Source organism: Xiphophorus hellerii, chromosome 16, assembly GCF_003331165.1.
Source record: "Xiphophorus hellerii strain 12219 chromosome 16, Xiphophorus_hellerii-4.1, whole genome shotgun sequence".
In the NCBI taxonomy this organism is placed as follows: Eukaryota; Metazoa; Chordata; class Actinopteri; order Cyprinodontiformes; family Poeciliidae; genus Xiphophorus; species Xiphophorus hellerii.
In genome coordinates this window covers 20,883,732-20,907,590 of record NC_045687.1, presented here as the reverse complement: position 1 = coordinate 20,907,590, position 23,859 = coordinate 20,883,732, and the positions used below count along the sequence as shown (strand labels likewise).

The 23,859-nt window shown below is 42.6% G+C and overlaps 1 protein-coding gene across 2 annotated transcripts in view; it reads left to right on the top strand.

Moving 5' to 3' along the window:
* The window catches only part of ntn1b (netrin 1b), a 62,359-nt gene that overhangs the window by 22,419 nt on the left and 16,081 nt on the right, over window positions 1-23,859 (top strand). For both annotated transcript variants that reach the window (XM_032588020.1, XM_032588019.1), the window contains exons 3-4: window positions 10,892-11,080; window positions 20,462-20,611. In XM_032588020.1, the coding sequence (XP_032443911.1) occupies window positions 10,892-11,080; window positions 20,462-20,611 (339 nt within the window). The remainder of the gene's footprint in view (window positions 1-10,891; window positions 11,081-20,461; window positions 20,612-23,859) is intronic.

The window sequence follows — 23,859 nt, the reverse complement described above, 5'->3', positions numbered from 1 at the left end:
GCTGATATGCTGGCCACTATGCATTATTATTCATAAAAGAAGGCGTGTTATCTTTGGCAGCGTCTATCAGTGGCTGCTTAGAGAGGAAAGTGAATAACTCCAGCCATTACAGATTGCACAATTACAAGCTCTAGCCCCTAGAAATTGTCAGGCCTTTCGTTTCTGCAAGTAGAACAAGTCATAATTCAGAGCAGATTGGAGTCACAGACAGTGTAGATAATGAGATATTTATTTATTTCTTTTGACGGAACCTATCACGTATAAAGTATAATCATCAGAGCCAACAAGATTTATTAGCCTGGTTAACTGGTGGAGTGATCGGAGATCTACTTTAAAGCCTGGTAATGAAAACTCCTGTTCCTGTCAGAAATCCCTCTAACAACTTAACCCACACCGATGATTGCAAAGCTAATCTTTTGCTAATTGCCCCGCGCATGGGCTGATGTCACTTCACATTACCTAATGACATCCATGGGGCTGAGAAGGAGCCCAGAGAGCTACCTCAGCCAATCCTGACTTGGGTGGCTGTTTATGTTCAGCCAGTGCATTCCCTGTTCTCCAGGCAACCAAACTGTTTACAAGCAGTTGCTCACACAAAAGCTCAGGGCGGGCTGATTGCTCAACTAATTGATCCCCATCAGAGATCACAGAGCAGTGCTAGTAAAGAAAGGGAACTCCAACCCCCCCCAACCCCCTCCACCACCACCACCATGACATTAGCCCCCTCTGCACGGCGGGACTCAGCCTGCAAGTCTGTGACGAGACTAATTCGCACACAGTGGGGAGGCTGTTTGCAGACAGACCAAAGGCAAACTGTCATGACTGAGAGGCATGGCACACATTTTATATCTAATAATCAACATGTGAGCAGCGTGCAAATAGACTAGGAGGGTTGCCGGCTTGCAGACGTCTTTATTAGACCTCACAGCAGGACAATTGTACTAACATCAACTCGTAAATGGCAATTGTAGCAAAGGTTTGACTATTCCACCACAAGAAGGTCCTGGAAAGTCTGAAGTCAGAGGTTGTTTTTGGAGCCTTTGTCAACAGGAAATAGTGATGACATCACCATGACACTTTACACCCGGATTGTTTACCTGTGAAATGTCTCTTCTTAATGGATCTAAGGGTAAAAAAAAACAAACAAAAGCCTTTTCTTTTAGGTAAGCTGCTGATAATCCAAATGTTCAGCATGATACAAACCAGGTTCAGGGTTACCTTCTGGCTTTTAGCACGACAAATGGCTAAATCTTACTGGATCAGTTTATACCAGAGGTATAATAATGCATCCAGCTCATAAAAAGTGGCAATATATCGCACTCATATAATTTTAGTAATATTTTCAATTATATATCAGCTATATATATATATGTATTTTAATTAAATAAAATAATAATAGCTACTACAGTGTACGCAGAGCATCAGATAAACAAAGAACGGCTCTCAGTGAGGCTCCACTCCTATCGTTCTTAGTAAAGAGCCGTTAAGAAGAATCGGATCATTTGTGAATGCCTCATCACCATATAGGAGACTTTTGGTCACAGCTTGGTCTATATGTGCAACACGTCAGTCAACACCTCTGCACAATAATTCAACGCAGTAAGTGTCAACTTCTTTTCATATTAAACACAATTGTCCTCTGTACAGCTAGCTTTGCTAACATGGCGTCCACAGAGCTTACCTTTCTTTGAGCTTCTTTTCTAAGTGACGATAAAAGTTGGACGTAGTCCCTAACGTCTGTGAAAGCGAAGCGCTGCTGAATTTTCATGTCGCCATATCCCATGATTTATGTAGCGGATTTCTATTACTGACGTGACGATTAGACAGACATCTTCTGCCGCCTAGAGGAAACCACTGCGCATGTCTTGGAGCGCGTGTGAAAGGGGGAGGCAATATGTGACAGCGGTAACAGAAACACGTAATTAGTAAGTAGCGTTAATGCTCGGATTTGAATTGGTGTGTTTTGCATCCAGAGAAAACAAGGATGGTAACAAATAAACAAATAAATTTGAGATGTCTCTTTAAGAACTACAATAAGACAATATTTTAACAATGTCCCCTATGAAAATGTAGATACCTGCTTTAAATTAGAGCTTCCCAAAAAGTTGTCAACATTTCTAATTCCAGTATGTTCTAGTAGAGAGGTCAAACCATTAAAACAGCAATTTCGCTGTGCTCCATTTAACCTTTCTGGTATCTACTAAAAGTCCTGCTCCCTCTTACTTTGGTAGTGCGATTTGCAAAGTTACACAGTCCAAAATTAGCTGTAATTTTTTTGGTGTCACTTAGCCTGTCGTAAGAGGAAAAAATGGGGGTTTCATTTTTCAAAGTCATAATTTCAGTGTTATTCAAATATTTAGCTAGTTAGCTAGTTAACTAAATATATACTTTGAAACTGTGTAATTTATAAATGAATAACCTGATGAAATTTTTACTTTGAAAAATAAATCCTCATTATTTTCTCTTATTTCAACGCTTCTCTAACTTTTCAAACAGCACCCTATATCTCAATCTGAATGAAACACTGACATATCTCAATAGTCCTATTAAATAGCTTCTTAAACCACTGACTTCTTAAACACGTTGCTGACACTTGATTAGCCAATATGAAAACAATCTCTCTGACACCAAACATGTGGAAAAATGTACGTGATAACTTAAGAGAACAGCCAGTCAAACACGCTTCCTGGGGGAATTAAAATAGACATTCCTGCTTCTAGTTTTGCTATAAATTTGTTCTCCTGACATGCATTTACAACAGAACACTAAATTATTAAGAATGCTCCTTTAATCCCAAGGCCCACACAGACTGAAGCTGCAGATTACTGTGATTATTGATGTTGCCTTAGGCTCCTGCAGAAATATTAAGGAGGTACTTCCTCATAATACCACATCACAGGAGGAAAGCATATCCTCTCTCAAAATAGTGTACAGCAGAACGCTGCAATTTCCAGCTAAGAGAATCTTATCGTACAACTTTGGTGACAACAGCAGCACTTTGAACTACAGGGTTATTGATTTTAACCTTTAGAAATGATTTTGTTTGACATATTTTCAATTACGCCAGGTTCTTAATTCAGAGGTCTCCCAGAAAGTGTGTGTAAATGTAGATTGCCGTGCACTGTACACTAAAAAAACCCAGAAGAAATGGTTGGAGTGGACATAATTTGGAACACATGCACAGCCATTATAAGCATGTAGAGAGTCACCGCAGGGCAGAAATGGTGGTGTCACAAAAATTGTTGTAGGCTATTGCCCAAGCGTCCTGCAATCAGACAAAACAATGAGAAAGAGTCCTCAAACACTGAAGTCACCATGTAAACCTGTTAGTCAGACTTTAGAAGGCCTTCAGTATATGTGTGGTTTGAGTTTGCATGAGGCTGAGGTGTTGTGTTGACAAGCTGCTCCACATGTAGGAAGGGGTGGGTCATATAGACTTAAAGTTTTATCTACTGTTGAGATAATGATTAAAAATGAGGAAAAGTTCTATTTATTACATCTTTTTTTAGGTCACTGCATGACGGCGACTGTGGGTCAAAGCAGTCATAGCCCCACAAACACAAACAGTGCTTTGGAAAAACATTCTCATTTGTAATCGGCTTCTTTACGACACCAATGTCTCAATGTCAATGTCAAATTTATTTATAAAGCACTTTCAAAAACAGGCTAAGACTGCACCAAACTGCTGTACAACACGATAACACAATAGAATAAATTGATGCAAAGAGAAAAAAAAAAAATATATTATGGTAATAATAATGAAAAGAAGTAAATAAAACAGAAAATAAAACATCAAAACAGAAGAAGCTTGATTTGCTAAAGCTAAACTTTCCACGGTAACTGTGTTTTCACATTTATTCATATTCACTGGTGCTTTTGTTGAACAAACAGTGGAGAAAATAATAAGACTATCAATCCTGACAATGCAAACAGTTTCAGGGAGTTGTAAACATCGTTAATTGGAATGTATTGTGACAGCAATAAATCAAAATTCTTTATCATGATAAGAAATTTATCACGTTAAATACAGTCATACTACACAATACTGTTTGTAAATAATTTTCATATATAATATAGCAAACATGCACTGGCTCTACTACCAAAAACAGTCCCAAGAAAAGATTAACCAATTCTATGATCGAAGTCATAAATATACTTGACGATGAAAGACGTCCACTTTATCCATCGTAAAATGACTACTTATTCACAATAGACTTTGTTTGAAACTAGACAAATGAAAGTATTAATTACAAGTTGGCGCATGCCATCATACTTAGCTCTAGGGTTCTTGAAAAATAGAAGGACTGACAGGATCTTCCTCGAGTGTTCAACAAGTGTGGCTGTTTGTCAGCTATTTTGGATTCAGAGGAAATGTACCTGAGGTTACAATGACCAGATATTTAGAACAAACTGCCTTTTGAATAGCTGTCCACTACGGCTAATACGAAGACTAATATGAAACAGGACGAGAAAGTGACATACCCTCTCACGACGCAGCAGGATACTATAAACTCCGTCCTATTGATCGCAAAATAAATTAGCTTTTGATAGTGAGATCGGCTCATTAGTGCCGCAGTTTAAAGACAGGAGAGAACTTTATGTTCAGCAACATCTCACTGACTTCCTCTTTACGAAATTCCTTCATTGACGTCGCCAGGGATTCCAGCTTACGAAAATCTCCAGCACAGTTATTGTTGCCACCACATTTTATGGCCAGACTAAAGAGAAACACGGAGCGTGCATTGGCTCGATGTTTTCATAGTTTACATATTTATGTGACGCCGCAGTTGGAGGGCAGGAGGCCCTCGCACAAACGCTATCAGTTATGTGAGAGATAGAAATCTCTCTGTTCAGCTACAGTTGCTTTCCCTTCACTGTTTACATTTTCTTCTGGAATCATCAAAAGCAGTCCGCAAACCTGTAAAGTGAGTCATCATCATCTGGAGCACTTGTTACCCGGATCCCTTTCGTTGCCTTTGTCCTCATGAAAATCACAGCTGCCGCAGTGCTGTACGATTGAAATGTTTACTGTGGGGGGATTCGCGCGTCAGGCGGCAGCCGATCCTCTGGCCGAAGAATCAGAGAACTTGTTCTTAACGTTAAGCCATAAAATGATAAAAAATAAAAGAAACGCACTGCTTTGCGACAGTACCGCCTGTTTTTGTGAAAGCCATAACAATTAGTGACTCTAATTTGAGAGACACGACAAAACAAGAAAGTACATTTAGAGTAATTTAGCATTCTTACGTAATTTGCATGCAGAGTTTAAGATACGGGTTTATAGTGAAATACAGCAGGGAAAATGAAGACAACTGTTAATAATGCTGCGAGTTTATCAGCTGATGATTATTACATCCAGCTTTGATTCCCAAGCAGGGGGTTTCTGCGCCAAACAGCAATCTCCTGGGTGGGCCGTTATGGCAAAGAGTCTGGTTAGCATATGTGCAAAAATATTCACACCCTTTGAACTTTTTCACATTTTGGCCGGTTACCGAAAAACATAGCAGGGAATAATTGGAGAAAAGGCTTTTTTTTTTTTCCTACTACAAAATAAAAAGATAACATTAGAGGTGCTGTAAGTCTTTTGGAGTTTAACTGTGACAGGTTTCCGTAGCGACTGAAATTGTTACCCAATCCTTTTCTAAAGTAGCACAATCTCAGTCAGATTGGACAGAGATGGATTTTGACAAAAGTGCGGCTGGATTTAAATCTGGACTTTGAATAGGACATTGCAACACAATAATGTACTTTTAGCAATGGCAGCGGAGGATGTACTCTTTTATTTATACAGCTTTTATTTTGATCTCCCTGTACAAAAGCAAAACTCCTAAACTGGAGTTTGTGAAAAATGCGATAAAATAAGAACTTCTTCATATTTTTCTCAAGGTGTTGGATTTAATTGCACTACTTGCTGCTGTTACACACAGAACTGCATCAAGCATGTTTGTGAAATGACAAGTCTTTAACTCAGTTTTTGTATTTTCCATCACAGGCGCCGAAGAAAATCCCCACTTACAAACTCACCTTGTTTGAAGCTGAATCATAGCGACTAAATATTGCCAAAGCAAAGAGAAATGTTTTGGTACGACTAAAATAAAAAAAATCAATTAGAGGGTTATTGTCCTAACCTTTGTTCATAAGTGTGTGAGCCGTGGCCTTGCAGACAGCTCGGGGGGTGGAAGAGAAGGCCGTTCAGGAAAAAGGTTAAGAGCCACTGATATAAAATTCGTACAGAAACCGTAAGTTCTCAAAATTAATATATTTTTTTAATGAGGAATACAGTTTTATATTTTCTTTTAGATTTTTATGGTTGTTCAAGAACAAAATGTTAAGCCAAGCTTGTAAAGAAGGGTGTAACTTTATAGCTACACAAGCTAAGCTTATGTTTTCATGATAAATTCTTGGACGTTAGAGCATTTTGGGAATCCTGGGATATGTCTGATTATGGAAAGTGATTTTAGATCACCGACTTTCGGTAGATTTTACATTTGACAACAGAATTTATAGTTATGCAGTGAAGTGGCCGGCTGTTGAACGACAGATCGAGGGAAAAGTTACCCTATCGTGGAAGTCTGGGTTGTTGAACCTCGCAAAAGTCTTTATTCCTCTGAGACATTTTAAGCTACAAACACAAACAAAATGTATTTTATGTATGCATTCGTTTTTGCAGCTGTAACTGCACCTACGGAGGGAGTCTTTGCTTTGAACATCTAGAGACTGAAGCTTTTGCCAATTCTTTTAAAATTAGTTCAAACTTGTTCAAGATGGATGAAGAACCTTGCTAATTCTTGCAAATAACTTGCAATTAGATGTACATTTTGACTTTGTCTGGGTCACATAACATGAATATTTTATCTAACCTGTGTCAGCCAGAGCCAGAGACAGTCTGAAGTCTTTTACTGCCTTCAGATGGTTTTATTCCTCGCTGTTTTTATCTCCATCCATCATCACTTTAACTCTGACCTGGCATCATGAAAGCCGTCCCTTGTTCTACACTTCACTTCGTACAGAGGTTCTGGACTCTCTGCTATTGATAAACAATTATTTCCTGGAGGCGTGGACTCTGTTGAAGTTTTACATTTTACCCAGTTGCTAACGTTTACCCATGACATGCGTAATTAGCTTACCGGAAGTTGACTACGGTGTAAACAACCATCCTCTACTGCAAAGAGAGAAGCGCCAAATACAACGACGCGGCTGTTAGCATTAACTCAATATTTGGAGGCGTGGTCAACACGGACTGAATGGCTTCCTTTACTCCCTCCGCTGTCATCGCTAAAACTACAGAAGAAGAACTATACTTCCAAAAGTGCAGAAAATCCACATCATCGTTCACAACTTCTCCTTCTCTTCGCTGATTGGCCCGGTTGAAACTTTGTGGGAGAGAATCCAAGTCAATGGAAGGAATCCCAGACTGCACACTGAAGGGAGATGAGAATTGAGCGGAATTGCGTTCGACAGCAACAGCTACGTTCGTTTATCTCAATAAAGTTATAATGAAAAAAATAACAGTTATTAGTTGTGACTCAAATGCTGTGAATATATTTGAACCTTGTATAAGCTGTAAAATCATTGCAATATATACAAAATTTGTGCTTCAACAAGGTGCTAAAGAAACCTCTGAATAGCAAGTGCAAAAGGCACTTAATGGTTTTTGATCAACTCTCATAACACAGTAACACCCACATACAGTGTTATGCAAGCACTTTAACAGTGTTATAGTTTGTTCAGAGCGCTCTCCCAGTGAATGCAGTTTCTGCATGTGTTCCTCTGTTTGTCCTGATCACTAAAACCAACTAAAATATGTCACTCCTATCTCACCGAGACGAGACACGAACCCTGTTTGATTTGGCAAACGTCATTTGATCCCGATATGAGTGACTGAATGCGATCAGATGCTGTTAGGGAGTAAATGGATAAAAACCAACCAGGCTGCTATTGAGTCTTTCTCATTCCCTGGAAGAAGTGTTGTTTTCCTTCCAGATCACTACTAATTCAAGTCTCCTTCGAAGGCGCCCAAAAAATACAATCTTCATCAGAGTTTATCATCTCCAAACATTCCCAAACCGCGTTCTCTCGTACAGACCCAGTGAACACTCGAATCCAGCAGGCGGTGGGGTGACTGTGTCTCCCCGTACGATGCCTGATAAAATGGCACTTGAACATAAATAGATTGGAGCGGCGTAGCTCTAAGTAGGCTCTCGAAAGCAAATAGACTCACATCCAGAAAAGGCACGTTGTGTGTGTGGATGTCCAATCCCAGCACACAGCTGTTCCACGGCAACATTTCACTACAGGCTCAAAAAACTCAACGAAACCTAATATCATATATCATCATCCAAATGAAGTGTATGCTCCGTGATACCATTGTACTCAAACAGTTTATTGTAATTTTTTGTCACAAGCCACTACAACGTAGAGCAGATGGCAAATCGTACACAATTTTCCAAATCCTTTACAAATAAAAATCTGAAAAGTGTTGCATGGACGTATATTGGGCTCCTTTTACTCATAAACTCCTTAGTAAAATCCAGTGTAACCAACTGGCTTCAGAAAAAGCATCTCATTAGCAACGAGAGTCGACCTCAACCAGGGATTAAATTGAGACAAAATGATCAACAGTAGCTGCATTTCCATTAAAAAATATGCGCAAAACTTTGTCGGTATTCCGCTAATGTTGAAAACCGCCCCGCAGTTTTGCAATTATGGTGTTCCCATTAAATAAGAAACACAATTAAAATCATCTGTGAATAAGTTTGTTGTCGCGCCAGGATCCTCCTTCCACTTCCTGTTGTCTTCTTTGTCGTTTCCACCAGTAGTAACATCCTTAATCGTGTGACTAGTAGGATGCAAATAAAGTATTTTAAAATTGCGAAGTATGCTACTTTTGATTACTTAGTAGGTGGTGAGAAAGTGCAGATTTGAAACACAAGGTTAATCTCTTAAGTTTTTCTGCTTGTTCAAAAATCCACATCCATTATCAGTGCTAAGAGATACTGGCATCAGCTGCAGGCAAATTACTCCTCTGAATTTTGAAGCATTGTTCCAGTAGATATCTCTTTGTTGAGACGTCCCTGCCGTGGATTCATTCAGCATTCCACTCACACAAAGCACTAAAAGATCCCTGTTGCGTTTTTCCTCACACTTCCCTTAAGTGGAGATAACATCTGGGATAAGAAGCCAGCAAAACTCTGAGAGGGGGCAGGGGGGAGCTCTTCAAAGCTGGTAAAGAGCATGTTGGATCAGCTTTGGGGAGGGAAGTGAGAGAGATAAGCCCATGGCAGCTGCCAAACACCTCTGTGGACGGTGTGGGTGTTCACGTGTGTGTGTGTGTGTGTGTGTGTGTCCGGGCCCCCAATGTAGAGAAAGGGTTTCTGAATCCCAACCACCTGCCAGCCCTGGTCTCCAATGGCAGATGTTAGCCCATTTTTACGTGATTCAGAGCGCTGATAAATCCGCAGCATATGTGACGTCCCTATCGCCTGCATCTCTTTGTAATGCCAGTAAGGCCGACGCACCGATGGAGAGATTACCAAAATGTGAGGTATTATGAGGGAGGGAGGAGGGCTTCTCTTAAGAATGTTTTTGTGATGAAGTCAAATGAAAAAAATGGTCAACTTACACGTAAAACTAAACCGAGACGTATAAGGATTTCAGAAGAGGATGTAGCTTGAAAACATCAAAATGCAGCTCTTCTTTACTTTGTAAATCGACACAGTGTGATGGCATCAAGTATAGCAAAAGTCTAATGCGAAGGTGAGCACAACAATACCCACGTTTCCCAAAACGAATTGAAATTCAAAAACTAAATTTGCTTAATTAGAACACATCTATTTTGAAGAAAACTCGCTTTCCGATTAAGAGTTTTAGGCGCTAGGATGACGTGGTGCATCGAAATAGATGCATTTCACAAAAATACAACTTTTTTCTGCTTCACATGAGTCACATGATCAACAGGCGGATGTTACTACTGGCGGAAACTACAAAGAACACGACAGAAGGAGGATGATGTTTTGTTTTGTTTTGTTTTTTAGAACAGTGTGCAGCTGGTTTCACCTGAACTCTCACAGCATCACAGAGTTTATAAAGAGCAATATGGCTAACATTGATACCTGGGTCTGTTCTGCTAACATTTGCTATTTGGCTAGTTTTGAATTGTACTTTGAAAAAATTTTAGATTAAGGTGGATTGAGAAATTTTGATAGTTTTTGTACCAAAAAAACCAGTCAGGTGAATATTCTGAGATTTTTTTGTGGACGCATTAGGAATTTTTAACAAATTTGTCAGTATCAGTAATATTGCTACCATGAAGGCAATTTTTTTTTGTACAAAATCAATTGAGTGTAGAGATTTCATGAAGCAATTGTGTTATTCCACATACAGACATGGTGATGTGAGAATATTTTTGGGAATTTAAGGATTAAATTTGAATTTTCAATGGTTTTGGTAGGTTTTAACTTGGGTGGTGAAGTCACTGCTGACAGTGACTAGTGGGAGGCGAAAAAAGTATTTTTTGCATCCCACTAGTGTTATGCAAAATTGACTTTTTTGAGCTTCACATCATGTTATAATGTTATTCCCTCATCAAAACATACCTGGAGTGTTGCCTTAATTCTTTCATGAATGTTTGAGAGATCATTAAATTCCCATGGCAACCATACAGCTGTGAAAACTTTTATTTTGAGTTTCAAAGCTCAAAATAAAACATTCATCTAGAATATGTCATCTGTAGGTCATAGACACTTTGAAAAATCAACAGTTTTTACATCACATTGTGTCAGAGGGATGTCATGTTTTTTTTTTTTTGTGCTCATGGCAGAGGATGGAGAGTCTTTGTTCCACAAATGCCAGGGATTTGAGTTTTTTTGCCATCTCCTTTGTTTTTGCCCAGCGTGCCACTGCAACCTGCACGCCCGCCGCTGCCGCTTCAACATGGAGCTGTACAAGCTGTCCGGCCGCAGGAGCGGTGGCGTCTGCCTCAACTGTCGTCACAACACAGCGGGGCGCCACTGTCACTACTGCAAGGAGGGCTACTACAGGGACATGACCAAGTCCATCTCTCACCGCAGAGCCTGCAAAGGTAACAGATGCTTTGCATGACACTGCTGAAAGGAAGACACGGAGTTGAATGATAGGATCAGAAAAAGATGCGGACACAAATAGTAAAACAGACGGTCGTCAGCGCAGCAGTGGAAGCCTGTTTCCAGACCATACGACCCAGAAAAGATGCATGTTGAGGCTGAGTGTAAGATGATGTTTTACCCTTGTTATTTTTTTCACAAATCATTTATGATCAACAAAATTTGACACAAAAAGCTTAAAAAAACCCTTTGATGTTAAAATGAAAACCAATTTCTACAAAATAATGACAATTAGATTAAAATATGTCAAATAAAATAAGGAATTGCATAAATATTCACCACCTTTAAAGGGCAAGTGTTATGTAAAGTGGACTTTTTTGAGCTCCACATCATGTTATAATGTTATTCCCTCAGCAAAAACATACCTGGAGTGTTGCCTTGATTCTTTCATGAATGTTTGAGAAATCATTTAATTTCCATGGCAACCATTCAGCTGTGAAAAATGCTCCTCCTCTGAGCTGGAGTGAGTTTCCACAGAGAACGCCACGTCTTCTCCACTCTGCTCCTTCAGACTAGCTAGCACCAATTAGCAAGCACCCCATGGAACTCCTCACTATAGGTAAATAGAGGAGCCATGTTGTGATGACGTCCTGAAGGTGGAGATTCAGAAAGAGCAGGAGTTTCTTAAAAAGATAAAGTCCATATTTCAAGGCGCAAGTTATAAAGTAAAAGTTTCTTTTAAGCCATATTTGATATATGCAGCATTTTTATAACAACTGAAGGTATCATAGTAATTTGATTGTGCTATAAAATGACACTCTGTGACTGGAAAACACATAATGCTGCTCATTCAAAGTAACAAACCTAATTCATCAAATGGATACAAAACGATCTCTAAGGTACTGAACATCCCATGCAGTTCAGTTCAATCCGTCATCAAGAAATAGAAGGAATATGGCCTTGTGTTTAAATCTACCTGGATCAGGCCGTCCTCACAACCCGAGAGAGTGTACAAGATGGAGAGGTCACCAGGTTGCCACGACTACGCTGAAGAGACAGCCAGACATCCAGCCACAGCTGGTTCTCAATTCCTCAGGGTCCTCAGGGACCACTGCCCTGCATGTTTTAGGTGTTTCCCCTTCGTCCACACACCTGACTTGAATAAGTGGATGATTAACAGGCTTCTGCAGCACTTGATGGCATGCAGAAGAGGTCATACAGCTATTTGAATCAGCTGCATGCAACCAAAACGCATCTGAAACACGCAGGCCAGCGTTTTAGATGCCCTGCAAGGGAAAAGAAAAACCCTGAGTTGTACCAGTTGGAAGTGGACAAGGTGGATGTTCTGGGGTGGACCAGTAGCAGCACAGACTTCAACCCAACAGAGAGTTTGTGGCAAGACTTGGAAAGAGCTGTTCACATCATCGCTAAATTTAGCGGAAATTTCTGGCATCTAGATATGGGACCACAACTGCTGAATATTTATGCAATCATCTGTGTTAATTTTTTTTTTTAATTTTTCATTATTTTGTTTAATTCAGATTTCACATTGACATTACATGACTTCTTTAATCTTTTCCTTTTTTTGTCAAATTATGTTGATCATGATTGATTTGTAAAAGCAGTGAAAGGGTAAAATATCCAAATTAGTGAATACTTTTTATATGGGCTAATATACACTGCTCAAAAAAATAAAGGGAACACTCAAAAAACACATCTTAGATCTGAATGAAAGAAATATTCTCATTGAATACTTTGTTCTGTACAAAGTTGAATGTGCTGACAACAAAATCATCAATGGAAATCAAATTTATTAACCAATGGAGGCCTGGATTTGGAGCCACACACAAAATTAAAGTGAAATAACACTACACGCTGATCCAACTTTAATGTAATGTCCTTAAAACAAGTCAAAATGAGGCTCAGTATTGTGTGTGGCCTCCACGTGCCTGTATGACCTCCCTACAACGCCTGGGCATGCTCCTGATGAGGTGGCGGATGGTCTCCTGAGGGATCTCCTCCCAGACCTGGACTAAAGCATCCGCCAACTCCTGGACAGTCTGTGGTGCAACGTGACGTTGGTGGATGGAGCGAGACATGATGTCCCAGATGTGCTCAATCGGATTCAGGTCTGGGGAACGGGCTGGCCAGTCCATAGCTTCAATGCCTTCATCTTGCAGGAACTGCTGACACACTCCAGCCACATGAGGTCTAGCATTGTCCTGCATTAGGAGGAACCCAGGGCCAACCGCACCAGCATATGGTCTCACAAGGGGTCTGAGGATCTCATCTCGGTACCTAATGGCAGTCAGGCTACCTCTGGCGAGCACATGGAGGGCTGTGCGGCCCTCCAAAGAAATGCCACCCCACACCACTACTGACCCACTGCCAAATCGGTCATGCTGAAGGATGTTGCAGGCAGCAGACCGCTCTCCACGGCGTCTCCAGACTCTGTCACGTCTGTCACATGTGCTCAGTGTGAACCTGCTTTCATCTGTGAAGAGCACAAGGCGCCAGTGGCGAATTTGCCAATCCTGGTGTTCTCTGGCAAATGCCAAGCGTCCTGCACTGTGTTGGGCTGTGAGCACAACCCCCATCTGTGGACGTCGGGCCCTCATACCATCCTCATGGAGTCGGTTTCTAACCGTTTGTGCAGACACATGCACATTTGTGGCCTGCTGGAGGTCATTTTGCAGGGCTCTGGCAGTGCTCCTCCTGTTCCTTCTTGCACAAAGGCGGAGGTAGCGGTCCTGCTGCTGGGTTGTTGCCCTCCTACGGCCTCCTCCACGTCTCTTGGTGTACTGGCCTGGCTCCTGGTAGCGCCTCCAGCCTCTGGACACTACGCTGACAGACACAGCAAACCTTCTTGCCACAGCTCGCATTGATGTGCCATCCTGGATGAGCTGCACTACCTGAGCCACTTGTGTAGGTTGTGGAGTCCATCTCATGCTACCACGAGTGTGAAAGCACCACCAACATTCAAAACTGACCAAAACATCAGCCAGACAGCATAGGTACTGAGAAGTGGTCTGTGGTCCCAACTGCAGAACCACTCCTTTATTGAGTGTGTCTTGCTAATTGCCAATAATTTCCACCTGTTGTCTATTCCATTTGCACAACAGCAGGTGAAATTGATTGTCAATCAGTGTTGCTTCCTAAGTGGACAGTTTGATTTCACAGACGTTTGATTTACTTGGAGTTATATTGTGTTGTTTAAGTGTTCCCTTTATTTTTTTGAGCAGTGTATATTTGTGGAAAATATTAAGTTTGACAGGCAAGCTAATACTTTATAAAAAAAATGAGAAAAAGAGAGAGAAGAAGAAACTGCTGACATGGTTCAGGTAATAATCAAATTCCTTTGGAAAAAGCGGACTAAGGCGATCTACAGCGAACTGACCCGGGCAATTCCAAAATTTACTGCTTGAGGTTCTCCATGAACGCCTCACAAGACAAGCATAGCAAACAGGTAATCGGCATTCTCCTCTGTTCACTCGGCAAGTACACATACGCGTGTACAGGGAAAAAAAAGAAAAAAGACACACACACACACACACACCAACACGCAGACGCACAGATGTGAGCGCACTCGCTCGGTTTGAGGCCAGGCTGGCAGGAATTAAAATGGGGGAGACAAAAGCTGAGCTCCTTCTGTGTGGAAGGACCTCTGGGAGTAAAGACGGACCCCGTGCAAACACACTGCTGCCACTCTGGCTGGAATCTTACCGGTAAAATATCTTAGCAGTGCGCTAACTGCTTGTGCATGTGTCTGTATAGCTGAAAACAAAGATAAAATACAGTTTTGTCATGGATTAGCGACCATAGCTAAAATCTGCTAATGCTTCAGACACCTTCTAAAAACACTTATAGTTTATCTCAAACAAAAAATATACCTTAATATGCAGTATGATGCACAGTGGAAGCCATCTTGGCCCTACCACATAAGCTAATAGCTACACTCTTTATTATTATCGCACTTGGGAGTACAGCCAATCAGCATCAAGGAAAATAAATGGAACTTCTTGATTGGACGTTTTGCAAACGGCAATGCTAATTGGCATGCTATAGCTATGTTAGCTTCCCATTTTGCATTTTCTTTCAAATATTTTAGATATGCGCGACGAAAAAATGTGCAACTTGCCGGATTTTCCACAAAATAATTCAGTACACGTTTTGAATTACAGAAATCACAGAAAAATTTGCGAACATTGAACCATGAATAGTCGGAGTGTGCAATAGCTGCTTTATTCACATCCATGTTTGCCACATTAAGTTGTGCTGTCAAGCTGTGCTGCGCTAACTGTTAAACTGTGCTAACCGTCTAACTGAGCTGTCAAGCTAAATTAGACTGTTGATGTCTGTTCTCTGGCGCCCCTATCTTCTGTTGGGTGGAACAGCAGCATTGATTTCCAGCTGCACGCCACAACAGTTGGCCTTTTTTTCGGCCCACTAAGCAGTGTCCATATCTTGTTTATGTCACTTAAGAGTTCATAGAAGAACTTGGTCTTCAGTTGAGGTGCAGTTATAGTGAACACAAGCCTGACAGATAGTCTGCACTTAGCGTAACACATGACAGCCTGACTTCCAGCCTAAACATTTCCCTAAGTTATCCTTGGGAGTGGTTCCATTTGGAGGGGTTGGAGCTAAAAGCAGGTTAGCTTAACACAAGGTTCCCCCTTTTGCTTGATGATACAGCGATACCCATACATCTCTGCGAAACCTTTTCCCAAACAGTAACCTGAACACGTCTTGCCCCCTCCCGCCCGCCCGCCCGGACTCATTGCTCTGGGATCAAATCCAAACAGTCTGATTGCTGCCTTTCTTCTCAGGTGACAAAAACGAGCCGTCGCGACATCAGTTTAAAAACCGCCATATTTATTGTTCAAATCAGCTGCCCGTCTCGCTCTGCTGTTGTTGGACAGGAGATAGAGCGCGGTGCCAACGAAGCCAGGAGGAAACCTGCTTTCCTTCCTCGCCCAACTACCTACTTCCCCACTCAACACCTCACATCTCAGCAGTCTTAACCTTTGAGTCAAAAAAGAAAAGTGGATAGCGTTGAACGGCTCCATGCAGATTAACAGCTTCGCTCCTCATCAAGAGCAGTGTAAACATGGCTCTTGGAGAATCACATTTCTTACCTCCCACCACTTTAGTTCCTCCCTTTTTTTTTTTCTCCAACGTTTTCCGTCCATAAATTTGGCAGTTAAGCCTCGAGTGAGTCCACAGAGACGAGGGTGGTGCACGGTTCATTGCACTGCAGTCCCCAAAGCCCTCGGCAACCATTCGGTTCTCCAAGCCGTCCGCCGGAGCTTCAAAATCAAGACGTTTGACTTTTTTTTTTTTAAAGGTTTTTAATAACCAAAAAAAGGAAAGAATTGCTCAAAATATTTAAAAGAAATTGTTTTGCATCAAGAATTTTTGAAATACCTGGGCGACGTCTAGTAAAAAGTGTTTGGAAAAGGGGTCAACACTTAAAAAAACCAATGTTTTTTGACATATATAAGCTTTGTTAGTGTTGTGATTTTTCCTGGTGTACTTTTACATGTCATGATACAGTAAGGGAGTCTAACAAAACTAAACTAAGCAGCTGCTTCCAAGTGGGGTCCAAATGTTGCTGAAGTTTTAGCACTCTTTGTTTCTGGGCACTAATTGTACTAATTCATCCAACAATTTATCCTTCTTTTTCTTCCAGACAACAGATCACCATTGCTGCTACTATCATTTGAAAGCGTTTTGTTTGAAGGGAAATATTTTATTATTTTTACTATTTTATATCGTCATCTTCCTAAAATAATGCCAAAAGTAATTTTGGGGGGGGAAAAAAAATCACAAACTTTTCTTTTCCAAAAGATGTTTTAGGCAAAAAGGGGAAAAAAAAAACATTTGGCAAAAACGTGCTAAAAAAATTATAGCAATTTGGTCATGTGGGTGTTTAAAGTGCTTCTTAAATACATTTGGTATAGTATGGTAAAAGATGGCTGCACTCTAAAAATGTCCATTATGCATATATCCTGTCATAATTCAGGCTATATATATGAATTATTGTTATTATATGAGTATTTAATTAGAAGCTGTGAATAATGGAGAATGAGGATCTTATGTACCAGGCGTCTTGATTAGTAGATAAAAAGACAAGTGACTGTTTGGAAACAGGGCGCAGCTGAAGGGGAGACCAGGCAGGCGGGCTGAGGGAGAAGGAGAGAGAGAAAGAGGGAGAGATATGGCACGAGAAGAGCAAGGGAGGAGTAAACACACTGGGGAACATAAATCTGGATACAGAGAATAAGCTAACACAGTAAAATCTAAACACAAGTAAATAAGCAGCTGAGTTTAGACTGATCTAAATATAAACACCAGTGACAGACACAGAAAACAAAGAAGAAATAAGTTTGAGGTGAAATAAGCAAGAAAATGTTTAAAAACGCCAACAATGGAGAAACTCCAACATTTAATAAACATAAACTTTTCACACCCATTTAATGCATTTTGTTTTTTTAGATTTTTTAAAATAATAAACTATACAAAACATAGTTGATGATTATGAAAGAAAATGATGAATGGTTATCGTTTTTTTCAAAGGAAAATCTGAAAAGTACGGCGTCCATTTGTGTCCGGCCCCCTTTACTCTGTTACCCCTGAACAGTTTATGTAATTTTCCTTTGGGATCAGTAAGTTATTTTTGAATTTTAATTTGAACAAATCCCAGTATGCAGGTTGATGTCAGTGTAAATAGTCAAATAGGTCCATAATTGAACTTTTTGGGCTGGATGCTAAGTTGAAACGAAGTATGAAATGAAACGTGGCGATGACAGCATCATGCTTCGGCAGAGACAGGAATGCTGGTCGGGGTTGACGGGAAGACGAATAAACAGCAGAAGACTTGAGAGTGAGACTGAGGTGGAGCGCATTCAAAATGTTCGTACGTTATAATGGTCCAGTCAAAGTCCAGGATCAAATCCACTTGAGTGTCTGTGGCAAGACTTGAAACCAATTTTCATCGATGCTCTCCGTCCAATCGCGTAAATGTTCAGTGTTTAGCAAACAGAAAAGCGGGAGGAAATGTGAAAATCAACATTTTTTTGTTTTCACTTCATAGCGTTTATATATACATGTGTATATATACATATAATTTAGCTCTTCAAAAAGGAAAATCATACTCAGTTTGTATTTAGTCCATCGTAAAAAAAAAAAGAAAGAAAGGCGAGACTTTCAGTAAAAACAGATCATTAAAATGATTGCCTGCTTGTAAAAGCCTAAGCCACACCTAATTGCTTTATATTTTACTTCCAAGCAGCCAGAAACTCTTGCATTCTGCTAAAAACGATTCTCATCTATAGTCCCGCGAGGCTGTTTCTGAATCTCCGTGTTGACGTTGGCGCCTTTTTCACTCGCTTGCTGCCGAACTGCTGCAAACGGGACACGCAGGGTGGGAAACACACAGCATGTAATGGTGGTGTGTGTGTAAGGATTAGAACAAAAGCCCAGTAAACACGGGACAGAGACGCATCAACTACTGCTAACATCTCTCTAAGAGTCGCCTTTAGAACGTGAACGTACAACGACTGAAAATGGCTGACCTTAAAATCAGTAGAAAAACATAAAAAAATTTTTTTTTAAAAAGCAGAGGTGAGTGACAACTTTAGAAATGGCAATATAATATTAAAATAAGAGTTTTGCACATGTACTAGTTAAAAAAAAGATCAGAATAGCATCTTTTCATTCAAATCTTTGAATGAAACATTCAAAGATTTGATTTAAAGATTCAAAAGATGCAACAGTTTAATCTGTTGCATCATTTTATCCATTTTAATTGATTAGTTTTATAATTAAGTCGATACTTTTTTCTTTTTTTTTCTTACTTTGTATTGCCATTAGTGTTCAATACAAATGCCAAGGCCACTTATGAATTTTTCCTCATAAGTCAACAAACATGACGAAGTATTAGGGCAAGGCCAAGGGAAAAAATGAAGTTACAAAGATTAAAGTCATAATATTACGAGAAGGAAAGTCGTACGAGAAGTCATAACATTATGTGACTTGTAATGACAAAAGGACAAAGTCATAATACTATCTGAATAAATATTGTAATATTAGTAGACTGCAGACGCAATTTTATGATAACTCCTAAGCAACAAATAAAAAAAATGACTGATTTAAAAAAAAAAAAAAACGGAAACCCCTTACTTTTACATGTAATTGTACAACTTTTTTTTGGCAATATAGTGACTTTATTCTCACAATATTATCATTTTAGTCTCATAATCTTATGAATTTATTCTCATAATATTGTGAACTGCGACAGACTGGCGACCTGTCCAGGGTGACCCCGCCTCTCGCCCGGAACGTTAGCTGGAGATAGGCACCAGCACCTCCTGACCCCACTAGGGACAAGGGTGTTAGAAAAGAATGGATGGATGGATGGATGGATGGATGGATGGATGAATATTGTGAATTTATTCTCATAAATGAAAAAGAAATGTCTTCGTCCCCAATAAATAACTTTTTTCCACCCTCCTATGAAACAAAACTAAACCCGGCATCTAAAACACGTCAACCTCTGGGCCGGATTCTGTCAGACGTATTTTGCCAGAAACTCCTAGAATTCAAGTCCCGACAGAGCAGCCGAGCGGTGTGACGTTCCCACAGACAGATTTCAACAGAACCTTACGACGCTGATGGAGACGTTCCAGCTCCAAGCACCTCCGGCATCAGCCGGACCACTTCAAGGCCCGTTCTTCAGGATGACTCGGCTGGTACTTATAATACACGCGGGACTAATAGCGAGGCTGGGCTTTGACTTCAAACACGGGCTTTATGGTAAAACTTTGGCATGCAATCCTGCACACACACGCACACACACACAAACCCGACAACAAATTTCTCACATTTAATGTGCAGCCCAAACAGACTTTGAAGTACATTTCACTTGTCTATTAATGGGAAACATTATTCAGCCGGCGTGTTTGCCGCCAACAAAAACAAAAAAAAACACAACGCTTCACATCGGAAAGTCAATCCGAGAAGGCAGACAGCCTGTCTGATCACGGCGGACTGCTCACACGCTGGCGATCGGACACGCACCCAGACGCAGTTAGCGGTGAAAGAGGAAGCCCTATAATTTATCGAGTCATTTACTCCTCTGCGCGGCTTCAGGAGGCGGGGCTAATGAAGAATCCTACGGTCGTGACGGGTGGAGGAGAGCGGGCTAATTGGACTGAGGTTCTACGCTGGTGGAAGGCCCATTTCCACATCTGGGAATGTCTGAAAGGAAAGCCCGGCTAGAGTCAACGATTTCTTACAAACCATTAATTGCTCTGATTGTTTCTGTTTATTCACAGATCAATGTTTGTATTTCTGTTCTTGTTTTCTCCTCTCCACCGCAGCGTGCGACTGTCATCCGGTCGGAGCGGCGGGGAAAACGTGCAACCAGACAACAGGCCAGTGTCCCTGCAAGGACGGCGTGACGGGGATCACCTGCAACCGCTGCGCCAAGGGTTACCAGCAGAGCCGCTCCCCCATCGCACCGTGCATAAGTAAGCAGTCACATGTTGACCAGGAATGTGCCAATAAATCGGCAGATTCTCTTCATTTCCGGGGAATCTGTGATCGATCGATGCTTGCATGCGAATCCGATCTTATCCACCAATCTCATCGACCTAAAAATCAGCCGCTGTCCTCTCTTGCTCTGCCATGACAGAGATTCGACTGACAGACCGGCCAACCAGGTCATGTCTGCATGTTTGCAGTTCAAAATAGTCACCAAACTGTTGCCAACTCAGCAACTTTCTTGCTATATGTAGCAACATTTCAGGAAAAAAAAAATGTTAGTCTGCAGGCCAGGCTTCTTAAAGATCATTGAGCAGTCAGAAAACTCCAGTCGATGCAGCCCTAATTTTTTACACAGGAAAAAAAAAAATACATAATTGCTTTCAACATCGACATCCTAAACTTTGATCCCACTTAAATCATCTTAACACTAATCTAAATCACAAACTTTAATGTGTTTTTCAAAAATTTATATAACAGGCCAACAAAACGCAGCATAACTGTGAAATATGAAAGATAAATAAGAATAAAATAGTCCCAAACAAGGCACACATTTGTATTGTGCCTCATTTACTTGCTGTGGAATCAAATGACTTCAGAAATCCCGAAATTTTCAAATAGAGTAATGGCGTAAAATTGTAATTTAATCTCGGTATAAATCCTACAAAGGCCTCTGAGATTTTTTTTTCAAAAATATTAGCGAACCAACAGCGTCCTGGACATCGAGACACAGAGGAGAGTTCATGGAGAAACTTAAACCACTTTGAGGAAACATCTCAAGTTTTGAGCATCTTCCTCAAACGTCTAAAAGTGGAAAAGAGGATGATAAACATGGTGGTGGCAGCATAATGCTGGTCTTTGTCCACCTTCAGAGTTGACATGAAATTGTTTACATTGAAACACATTCATTCGTCAGAATGGCCTAATCAAAGTCCAGGCCTAGGTTGCAATTGAGAATCTGTGAAATGTGAAAATGGCTTTCCTTGCTTTTTTTCTTTTTCTTAGAAGAAAAAAAAAAACTACGCTGTAACACTCCGCTTGTGAAAGTAAATCTGTTTGGCTTCTGATTGCTGTGCAGCCAGAGAAGACACTTTCAAAATAAATAAATAAATAAGAAGAAATAAAATGGAAAAAATGGAAAAGAAAATTGGTTTTCACAGCTTCTCCCCATCCGGTCTGGTCATGGTTGAGTTATCTTGCAAAGAAGAATGGACAAAGTTTCCAGTTTTTTAATGTAGAGACAATTTAAAATTTGTTAATGTCATGAGGTGTGGTGAGGGTTGGTGAGGCAGATGCAGCGGACCCAGGTAAGATGAATAATGATGATTTAATTAAGAAAATCACAGTCCAAACAACGAGCGGCAGGAACATGGACACACTGACGATGAATAAGACTAAACATTGACGAAACATTGACGAGGACCCGACGAGGAACAAGGAACACAGGTGGAGTTAAATACACAGGAGGGTAATCACAGAGACGAGACACACCTGGGAACAATCAAGGGGAGGACAGGACAACGAAGAGACTTAAGGACACAAAAAACTCTAAATGAACACAGAAAACACAGATCCTGACAGTACCCCCCACTCAAGGGCGGCTACCAGACGCCCAAAAAAAAAAACCACAACAAGGGTGGGCGGAGGGGCGCCGGATGGGGGGCCAGAGTCCAGAAAAAACAAAAACACAACAAGGGTGGGCGGAGGGGCGCTGGACGGGGGGCCAGAGTCCAGAAAAACAAAAAACTACCCACCATCGTGGGCGGAAACACAAGAGGGGCCAAGAGTCCAAAAACAAACAAAAAACTACCCACAGGGTGGGCGGAGGCAAAGGAGGCAGGAACCACGGAGGTGGTCCGGCGGTCGTCCGCGGCGGCGGGAACCACGGAGGCGGTCCGGCGGCCGTCCGCGGCGCTGGAGGTGGCGATGAGTCCCGGGGGCCGCCCACAGACGGCGACGACGAGCCCCCCGAGGCAGGGTCTCTGGTGGAGCACAGGGGGTCTCGGTCGGAATGCTGGGGGTCTCGGTCTCGGGTGGAACGCAGGGAGTCTCGGTCTCGGGTGGAACGCAGGGAGTCTCGGTCTCGGGTGGAACGCAGGGAGTCTCGGTCTCGGGTGGAACGCAGGGAGTCTCGGTCTCAGGAGGAACGCAGGAGGTCAGGGTCTCAGGAGGAACGCAGAAAGTCAGGGTCTCAGGAGGAACGCAGGGGGTCTCGGAAGGAACACAGGGAGTCTCAGTCATCTCGGAAGGAACGCTGGGAGTCTGAGTCGTCTCGGAAGGAACGCTGGGAGTCTGGGTCTCGGAAGGAACGCTGGGAGTCTCGGAAGGAACACTGGGAGTCTCGGAAGGAACACTGGGAGTCTCGGAAGGTGCGCTGGCTGGAACGCCGGCTGATTCGGCCTCGGGTGCGCCGGCTGGAACGCCGGCTGATTCGGCCTCGGGTGCGCCGGCTGGAACGCCGGCTGATTCGGCCTCGGGTGCGCCGGCTGGAACGCCGGCTGATTCGGCCTCGGGTGCGCCGGCTGGAACGCCGGCTGATTCGGCCTCGGGTGCGCCGGCTGGAACGCCGGCTGATTCGGCCTCGGGTGCGCCGGCTGGAGGTGAGCCGGAGCGGAGCCTCGGGGCCGGCTGCGGGGGCGAGCCGGAGCGGAGCCTGGGAACCGGCCGCGGGGGCGAGCCGCAGCGAAGCCTGGGAACCGGCCGCGGGGGCGAGCCGCAGCGAAACCTTGGAACCGGCCGCGGGGGCGAGCCGCAGCGAAGCCTGGGAACCGGCCGCGGGGGCGAGCCGCAGCGAAGCCTTGGAACCGGCCGCGGGGGCGAGCCGCAGCGAAGCCTGGGAACCGGCCGCGGGGGCGAGCCGCAGCGAAGCCTTGGAACCGGCCGCGGGGGCGAGCCGCAGCGAAGCCTTGGAACCGGCCGCGGAGGTGACAGCTCCGGAAGGCGATGAGGGGCCGGGTCCACCGGCGGCTCACGTCGCTGTCTCCGGGCTGACCGTGGAGGTGGCGGCTCCGGAAAGCGACGAGGGGCCGGGTCTGCCGGCGGCTCACGTCGCTGTCTCCGAGCTGGCAGCGGAGGTAGCGGCTCCGGAAAGCGACGAGGGGCCGGGTCTGCCGGCGGCTCACGTCGCCGTCTCCGGGCTGACAGCGGAGGTGACGGATCCGGAAGGCGACGAGGGGCCGGGTTCACCGGCGGCTCACGTCGCTGTCTCCCCCGGCGTGAGTAACGGCGGGGGCCG